General features: G+C 48.9%; 1 protein-coding gene across 1 annotated transcript in view; it reads left to right on the top strand.

The window, feature by feature from the left end:
* Positions 1–7,002: 7,002 nt before the first annotated feature.
* LOC113568219 (ephrin type-B receptor 1) overlaps positions 7,003–10,000 on the top strand; it is a 226,440-nt gene continuing 223,442 nt past the window's right edge. Inside the window, 1 exon segment of the mRNA XM_035528216.1 lies at positions 7,003–7,200. Coding sequence (XP_035384109.1) covers positions 7,143–7,200 — 58 coding nt within the window. The 5' untranslated portion in view covers positions 7,003–7,142.

Here is a 10,000-nt window from a genome sequence, read left to right as displayed (position 1 = left end):
CGTATCCGGGGAATCAGCATCACGGATTATTACGAAGACCTGACCGGCCGCTTAATTGAACCTCATTTAAGATTAAACAGACCCTTTGTGTGTGTGTGTGTGTGTGTGTGTGTGTGTGTATGTGTGCCGGGGGGGGGTCTTCGCTCAGTAGTGTCCCTTTTTTACAAGGCAGGGGTGGAATTAGAAGCAGATCTGGTATGATAAAGTCATACTCCAGTTTCAGCAGTTAGAGGGGTGGGAGCTTAGACTGGGAGCACTGGGCGGCTAGTCCAAGGCAGCGTGCTCACCCCACACCCTGCTGGCATCCCTCGGCGACAGCGCGGCCTACACGGAGACGTGTTTGGCAGGACGGCTTTGTCTGCATTGCTGTTAAGCCATCGTGTGGTTTTAGAAACATGTGGAAGCTGCTGTGTGTTTCTGATGCCACCTGCTGTGTTTGAACAGAACGGAAGACATCATTTGTTGTGATGAATCACGTCACAGTAGATCGGTTCGCAGGCACGAGCTGCAGGCAGGATTCACCACAGCCGTGATGTTATAACACGCAACCGCCAGCGTTCTGTTGATTTGAACAGTTACAGACACAAAACAGAAAAGCTTAAAACGTAATGTGAAATATATTTTAATATTGGCAGTTCCTTCTGTTGTAATTCCACAACACAACTTGTTGCCATGCAACAGTAACCCCTGCCTGCCTAACACAGTTTATATATCAGGACCAAGTAATGTTAGCTGGAAATGAAAGTGGAAGATGAAAGGGAAAAATGTAAAGAAAAGAAAATTGAGTTATTGGGAACTGAGTTACTTAATCTGTACACTTCTGTTGTGTTGTTAGAATAAAAGGATTCTCTGTATGACATGTGCTGGCATCAAAGAGCATGGGTCACTTTTCTGTGGCCTCAGCGTGTGTGTGTGTGTGTGTGTGTGTGTGTGTGTGTGTGTGTGTGTGTGTGTGTGTGTGTGTGTGTGTGTGTGTGTATTTGCATGATAATTACATTGATCGCGACTGGGCCCCAGTCTCCCAGAAGATGACCCATAGGTTAAAGGTCACAGTATGTTGGCAAAAGTGGGGTGAATCCATGTGGTCAACCCTCAGATCCACACACAGCATGACCGTACACACACACACACACACACACACACACACACACACACACACACACAGCAGTACTGTTATTCTCTCTTTCTCTCTTCGTAAAGTGGCTGATGGTGTAAATCCTCCTCTGCTCCTCACACTTCTGAGCGCATGCTGACGTGCGTCTGCTGTCCCTGCGTTCTTCTACACCAAGCGTGATGTCATTGTTCATGGGATCTGTAATCTCCACTCTGTCCTCTTTCCACCTCTACTCTCTGAGTCCCAGGTATTCCCTAATCTCTGTAACATTCCTTCCTTCGGATGTTCCCATGACTGGAGATCTGCTTTTTTCTCGCGATTGGCTGGTTGGTGCACCATTACTTGTGTGTCTGAAGGACCTACAGGATCTCAGCCTTGTTCATCTCCCACAACTTCTCCATGGTTTCTCCCATTTGGACTGGACGGGGGGGTCATGTCACCGGGCCGTGACTCTCGGTGTGTACGATCTCTTTCATCTTGCACCATTCTTACTGCGTGTCTTTGCGCAGTCTTTTCATCATATATGACATAACCCTGCTTCTACTAAAATAGTGCATTATAGTGCATTACACACACACACACTGCAGTCTTAGTATTTTAGTGTTTATTTTATTGAGAAGGTTCTGAAGAGCATTCCCCCTGGTACACTTACCTTGCCTTTGAAAAAATATCTTTCACTCACACACACACACACACACACACACACACACAAACACGTATATTATATATATACACACCAATCAGCCACAACATTAAACCCACTGACGGGCGGAGTGAATAACACTGATTATCTCGTTACAACGTCAAGGTGTGGGATGTATTAGGCAGCAAGTGAAGAGTCAGTTCTCGAAGGTGATGTGTTAGGAACAGGAGAAATGGCAAACTGTGAGGCTCTGAGAGACTTAGAGAAGGACAAACTGTGAGGATCTGAGCGACAAGCTGTTCTACTGTAACACAAACTGAACTACTGTAACACACACTGCTGAAGCGCTGACCTCTGGCTCTGACCGAAAGGTGTCAGAACACGTGGTACAGGGCAGGGTGCTGTGTGTGGGGTTGTATTGTCACAGACGTGTCAGAGTGCCTCTGCTGACCCCTGCCCACCCCCATAAACACCCACAACGGGCCGGGCGCGTCAGATCTGGACAGCGGAGCAGCACTAGAAGGCCTGGTCTGATGAATCATGTTTGCTTTTACATGACGTGGATGGATGGGTGTGTGCATCGCTGACGTGAGATGCCACCAGGATGGACCACGTGAACTGTCCAGGCTTTTCATGTCGGGGGCCAGATGGAGAAGAAAAATGCATCCAGAAGCCACAGATTTTGTAATAAAAGAACTAAAGAAATAACAGGCCTATTTAATTACCATCACGCTGCCTTTATATGGCTGACGGAGTCAGAAGAGGCTTTTAAGTACTTTTACGCTGAATGCTTGTCAATGTTGTGCAAAGATTTTTCATTTTGCAAATCCGCTCACAAGTTAATAATCTTAATGGTTACAGTGACTGTGTGCCTTGGACTGAAGAATTCCTGTCAAGTTCGGTGTAAATAGGGTTGTGGATCTTCATCGCAGGGGTGATCGTCCCTTATCTCGGATGACAGTCAGCTCTTGCTCAGTGTCAGCAGAGAAAATGTTTGCTCACATACATGTGTGGCTCGTCATCGGAGGACATCTGGGCACCTCTGAGCCACCGTAGAACTCTGAAAGCGGAAATATCGGGTAGCCACTGTGAGAGAGAGATCACACTGCATATCGATGAGTCCTTCTTCTACATCAGCTGAGAAACAGCTAAATAACCATCCTGTCTTCGCACTGGAAAAGGTCTGGGATGAGTGTGACAAGATCATCACATATTTCCCCGTCTATCCGTGAATGCTGGCTTTTGGAAAACAGGAGATAATTTCTCTCCAAAGCTGGAAAATGTGCCATACGATGGTCACAGATTTATCTCAGAGACACAGAGCTTCACCAAAAATGATTTCACGCGCACGTCCATGTGAGACATGAGCGCGTCTTTGCCCTGCAGGCTGTTATCCGGAGCCTTCGGCCGGCCAGCGAGGTCAACTCAGAACTCCAGGGCTGATACACAGACCAGGCCACTCGGTTCATGAATTCTCAGGTCTTTTTCTTTCAAAAACCGGTCGATTTCAGATCTCGGTGAAAAGGACCAGAAGGAGCCGCAGGAGACCAGAAGCCTGACTGAGTCGGTGCATATCGCCGTGATAGATTACTCCACAGTGTCCTTCCTTAGACTCAGACTGGAAAGTCCAAACTCCTCTGTGATGAAGTTGTGTTGATGGTCTTAGGTTGATGGTTTCCACTATAATAGTCGTTAATTTACCCGGTTCGGTAAAAGTGCGTCCTGATGTGAGTTTAATGCCTCATCTCCAGACTCACAAACCTTGCTGCATCCCATAGAAGCCATTCCACTGCACCCATCTGTCACGGCTGGAGATCTATCAATGGGAGCTTCGCACAGCCTGTCCCAAGGGTGACTCATTTTTTCAATGACAACTGACTCAAAAATATCCTTTGCTGTCGTGGGACCTATGAGGCTCCTTAAACCGAAGAGCTTTTCTGAAACACTAAAGTCATCATCAGTTCCTCACAAAAAACATTTAACAGCTGAGTCATGTCTTTGGATTCGAGGTTTTCATCACAAGCTAAAGATCAAATGTACCTGCTTCCCTTAATGTTGGAAACTGTATTTCTGTCCAGATGAATATTTGTCAATTCTGGCATCTTTTGTGGGCACATTATCCTGACAACTTTAGCGAGGGGTAGATATGTTATGGAGGTAGATGTGTTAAGGGGTAGATGTGTTAGGGGGTAGATGTGTTAAGGGGTAGATGTGTTAGGGGGTAGATATGTTAAGGGGTAGATATATTAGGGGGTAGATAGGTTAAGGGGTAGATATGTCAGGGGGGTAGATAATGTTAGGGGGGTAGATATGTTACTATTTCCATGGCTACTCTCGCCACGGCTACTATCACCACGGTTACTATCGCCATGGCTGCTCTCGCCACGGCTACTCTCTTCATGGCTACTCTCACCTTGACAATCAGTTATGTAATTAGCTAATGCTAATACTATGTAATAATCTAATGCTAATGATTTCTTGCTAAGAGTAATTGATGTTTCATGGGCATTAATGTCCTGAGTCAGATCTTGTGCAGCTGACGGTGTAACCAAGCCAGTGTGCAGAAATGCTGGCATGTGTGTGATCTGTCACACCACAGCTCATCCACCACATACAAAAGATAAGTGCATCACAGTCACAGTTATTCACAGTTATTCACAATCACAACGAGCATCTCAGTTGTGCGACTGTGTAATGTGGCATTCTGCCACTAGGGGTGCCAGTGCATGGAACAAGGACACACTTTATTTATGTTTTACTAATGTCAGTGGAATTAATTTAGTGAGCATTATGTACAATAGGAACTAACTTTTCTGCTTAGGTGTTGTAGTGATCTGAGTTCTGACCCTCTGAGAAGCATTTAGCCCTGATGTTCTGATCTTCAGAGGTTATTGGATGCTGTTCTGCTGTGAGATATTATAGGCATTGCAAGAGAATTGAATTTCCTCTCCATCCTTGAGAGTGGAATTGGGAAAAAAAACGTGTGTGTGTGTGTGTGTGTATACATGTGCTTGCAGGCATGTCTGCTGGTGTGGGTAAGTGTGTGTGTGCATGCGTGTGCACTTGTGTGTGTGTGTGTGTGTGTGTGTGTGTGTGTGTGTGTGTGTGTGTGTGCGTGTGTGTGTGTATACATGTGCTTGCAGGCATGTCTGCTGGTGTGGGTAAGTGTGTGTGTGCATGCGTGTGCACTTGTGTGTGTGTGTGTGTGTGTGTGTGCGTGTGTGTGTGTGTGTGTGTAAAAGAGAGAAAGAGAAAGGAGCAGAATGAGACAGAGAGGAGTGTTGGAAAGAAGGGATGGAGGTGCACTATTAATACTTCTGTAAGGTGGAGGAGTGCAGAACAGAGCCTCCACCCACCCTCCAGCTACGACCAGTCCCTCTGGGAGTCACTGTGTCCACCATCTGTTCTCTGCACTTCCATTCCCGAGAGACAGAGAGAGAGTGAGGGATGTAGAGAAATATTACACAGTACAGAGAGGTAGAGAGGGAAGGATTAATTACAAACACAAAATTAAAGTAGAAAAGAAAGACAGGAGATGAGAGAGGGGAAGTGAAAGAGAGGGAGAGAAAGAATGAGAGAGAGAAAGAAAGGGTGAGCATGAGGGAGGAGTGAGAGAGGAGCAGAAGGTTGAGTGATGCTAAATGAGAGAGAGGGATAGATAGTGAGTGAGTGAGTGAGAGAGAGAGAGTAAGAGAGAGGATGAGAGAGAGAGAGGATGAGGGTGAGAGAGAGTGAGAGAGGGAGAGAGGATGAGGGAGAGAGAGAGAGGATGAGAGAGAGAGTGAGTGAGAGAGAAAGAGAGAGAGGATGAGGGTGAGAGAGTGATAGAAGGAGAGAGTAGTGATGTGAGACAGCGAGGGAGGGAGGGATAGGCTGTGTGTGTGAGAGAGAGAAAGAGAGCAAGAGAGGATGAGCAGAGAGGGAGAGAGGGAAGGAGAGAGAGAGAGAGAGAGAGAGAGAGAGAGAGAGAGAGAGAGAGAGAGAGAGAGAGAGAGAGAGAGAGAGAGAGAGAGAGAGCAGTCGAGGAAAAGGTGATTCTGGCTGCACACAGAATGGAAATGTCATGGAATTTCTCTGTGTTTGCAGGTTAATTGGAGGCCAATTTGAATTCAAATGTCTTCCTTCAGTTCTGATGAAGATAATAAGGCCAGATGATCAGATTCAGCGCACACACACACACACACACACACACACACACACACACACACACACACACAGTCAGGGAACCACAGGCAGGAGTGTGTGGTCCTTCTGAATGGCTCTGTGGCGCTGCACCGAGGTCAGTTAGTCATACCATGAGGAGATACCATCAAGTGATACCATACTCTGAGCTTCGTTCACCACCCCCCCTTGTACTCACGTCTCGCAGATGTTAGTGTAGCACCCTCTGCACCGTGGGTCGACGCTCCAGAATAGCAGCCTCCGGCCAGGTCCCCACGGCGCGCGGCATGTTTAAACTCATGTTAATAAGCTCCCAGGCTAATGAAGAGCCCTCCAATGAACGCAGATACGTTTCAAAATGCCTCATCCTTTAAAATAACACACTACTGTACACCAGCCGTGAGCGAGAGGCATGCCAGGACGCTAGACAATCTGGAAAGAGCCTCTAAAACATCAGGACTTTGCATTTATCGAGCGCGTCCCGGTTCCCCCGTGCAGCGTTGGTGTCTAGGCTGCCGGTGTGGTAGGCCAGCTCGTGCACGCGGAAGGATGATCAAAGACGCCCTGTCCCGTAGGACATCTGAGCCACTCTTCCCGAATCCAGGTGACACGCGCATGTTTGATGCTTTTAACGCGTCTGGCGCGTGCGTAAATCCGTCAGTGTCATTTTTATAAGGAGGTTTCGCGTCAGGCTCTGACTGCTGGTGGATTACTCGCGGACAGAACCGACACACCCCGGGCGGATCTGTCCTGGCAAGGCGCTGAGCGCGCGGCGCTGCTGCGTGCGGTGTCGTGTGCGCAGTTCGCCAAATGTCGGCGCTGTTGCCCTTCTCGCGGACAGCGCTCGCGACTGAAATAGGCCAGCGAAAAGTTTTTGTTTTGAATAACAATGCATGTGGGAGGGAAAGGCCAGCTGCGATTGGCTATTGGCTTGCAGCCTTCACTCTGTGATTGGTCTCGTCGTTTTAAAGGGGGCGGGGAGGGCGGAGTGGAGGGATGATGGGCGGGGGGGGGGGGGTCCGCTCGCTATCCCCGTACTCGCGTCTCCAGTCTGCACGCGGCACCTCTTAAGGTTGCGTCTCGCGCCGGTTGTTTACTACGGCTTGCGATGTGACGCCCCGCTCGCCCCTGGAATACCGGCCCGTGACAAGCGACGGAGCTCGAGAACACCGCGCGCCGTTCGGTTTTCCACGCGGGGAGGGACAGCGACGAACGCCCCTCGCCATGACGCCGGATTTGCTGACACTTGTGTGTGTGATTACCGCGGTCTCGGCCCTGGAAGGTAATCCCACTGGACTCATCCTCGCGAGGTGCCTCGCGTCGTTTCGGGTTGTAACTTTATTCTTGCTTTATTTTTGTTCGGCATGAACGCACGAGCCCTGTCAAGTGTGGAACTTTGCTTTGGGATTAACGCGCGTGGAGAAAGTTGAGCGCTAATGTGGGTTTTTTTTCCTCCTTTCTGATGGAGCTTTAGAAGCCGCTTACCTCTCCGCGGAGCGCGTGCGCTTCTGTTTGCGCAGGTTTGGGGGGATTGATTCTCGTGCGCTGCAATGCAGAGCCGAACGGAACATCGGCGCTTTGCTCAGGCTAACGTACGCAAAGTGGAGCGTGCTATTGCGCGCTCCAGGTGCCCGATGCATTTAAATGAAGCGTAACCGCGTGCTGTTCTTATTAATATTATTATTCTGTTCTTACTATTATTCTAATCTGGTTTTGGAGCATTGGCCGCGTGTCCTGGTGTGTCCTGTGCATGCTCCCCCGCTGCTCTCTTGGCGAGGTAGCGCAGGTGGGTCTGGAACGTGTCTCGCGAGCGCAGGTAGGTTATGGAGCGGAGACGATTTCTCGTCTGTGCGTGTGTCTGTTGGGATGAGTGTATAGTGATCATTAACGGTACCACGTGAAACCCAGTCGCTGCTACAGTTTCATTCTTGCCCTAATAATCCAAGACGTTGTCCCAACGCAGATGGACGGCACGGCTCCGGTAAGCACCGCCTGCCCGTTTTATGCGGGTCACGTCAACGAGTGGTTTATTCTAACGGGAACACGCGTAGCCAAAAAAAAGTCTCCCGCCTTGTCTGGCATTTGACAGATGGTGGACTGAACGGCTTTGAGAAGGAGAGAGAAGCGCGCGGAAGGACGGGTCGCGTTCCAATTCGGTCAAAACGCACGTCGAGACCGATAACGCGCGCGCTCTCTCTGTACGGTACAGCACAGCTTGGCGCGCGGCTCAGTCAAGTTCACGTTCCGTGTTTCCCGAAGGTTGACTGTGTGCCATTTCCGATACGGGGGGTCAATGCAAGCTGTATGTGCGCGAGTGTGTGCCGTTGTGATCTAGAACAAATCTGCGTAGTTCACTGCGTGCAAATGACGCGCGTTCCACCGCCGCACAAACTGCTGTTTTGTCTCGAGCTCACATGAAGCTCGCTCTTCTAGACAATTAACAAGCTATATTTTATCACGCGAGCTCATTGTTCCGCTTTCCTCTGGTTCCGTGCACGTTTCAGACTTAACGTGCGAATAATGATCGGAAAGTAAAGTCCTACGGAGAGCTCGCGGAGGAACAGGGGCGGAGAACGTTGGGCTCGTGAAGTGTTGCGGTTCGTTTAATGGACCGTGATGCGGCTAGCCACAGCAGATGGACTGGACAGGACGTACGCGCGCGTGTGTGTCTGTGCGCGCGTCGACTTGGGGTAGGTGGGGAGGGGTCGCACACACTTTGGTATCTATTAGAAAGGGATCTGGCCTTTGGCTGGTTAAGAAGATTGGCAGTCTGCATTGTGTGTGTCTCTGTGTGTGTGTGTGTGTGTGTGTGTGTGTGTGTGAGTGTGTCTGTGTGTGTCTGTGAGTGTGTTTGTGTGTGTATGTGTGTGTGTGTGTGTGTGTGTGTTTGCATGGTCTTTTCTCTCTGTCACAATCATCAGATTATCCCTTAATTGCCAAATCGTCCCAGTGATCACAAACAATGTGTCAAAGATCTATGAGAGAGAGAGAGAGAGAGATGGAGGGAGGGAGGGAGAGGTGTGGTTTGGGGAGGGGGGACCATCTCTGGGACCATCTGGGCTATGACGAGCCCTCTTCCCTTGCTCTTCACGCTAGTGGATGGTCAAAGTGACCACAGATGTGACCACACACTCATTCAGCACTGCAGGTTTAAGAGCTCCAGTTAAACCATTAACAATTTATCAACCATAAGGTATTAATAGGCACCATTATTCACTCCTGCTGGTCTGGTTTTCACGTTCATTCTTCATCATGTGTAGGTCCAGGAAGATGGACACACTAACTATCCAGTGAGCCAAGGCCTTTATTGGTGCAGAGATTAAGTTATTTGCTACCAAAGAGGACACAGCAAACATACCTAAAAAAGAAAAAGTGAAATAATACTTCACCAGATACATTTCAAAGAAACAGGCATTCTACAGTCTCCATGGTCAGTCAGGCCGGAACTGAAATCGACCAGTCAGGCTTTCAGGCTCATTGTAATATCTGTTATTTCACATGTGATTTTAGCTCCTCAAGTCCAGTTGGCCTGTCAGGGTGAGTGTATCAGGGTTATCCAGCTAACTAAGTAGATCAGAAAGAGACATGACGAGACAAACCGTCAGAAGGGGGCGGGGTCTGTTACTGATCAGGCCTGCCCCTTTAGCGTTTCTGGCGTAACGCTTTACCATGGTAATGCGGGCTTCTGGATGCGCAGCTACAAATGCGATGGCACGTCCTCAAAATGACTTTCACTTGAGAGTTCATTTGAATTTCAACCACTTAATACGCTGAAATGCCGACAAGGTTCGTTTTTAAGCCACAGACCAGAGATCAAGTCTGAGGTTTAAGGCAAAAATTCAGCCTGTCACTGGAGGCGTTTTACGGTGAGCTTGAAATGGCATCTCTTCTCTTCCTGCCGCTGATACTTGACTATCTGTGTGCGCATGTGCGTGCGTAAGTGCATGTGTGCGTGCGCTTACATACACACACCCCTATCGGTTGGCGCGTGGTACACTTTGAGTCTAATCCGTCTCTCAGGCAGCGCGTTAAGTGCGTAGGCCCATGTCGGCCTTAATTGCTTTTGTGGCGTGCGTACTGGA

This window comes from Electrophorus electricus, chromosome 7 (genome assembly GCF_013358815.1).
Source record: "Electrophorus electricus isolate fEleEle1 chromosome 7, fEleEle1.pri, whole genome shotgun sequence".
NCBI lineage: Eukaryota > Metazoa > Chordata > Actinopteri > Gymnotiformes > Gymnotidae > Electrophorus > Electrophorus electricus.
Note: the sequence above shows the minus strand (reverse complement) of the source record. Positions and strands in the feature narration are given on the sequence as shown.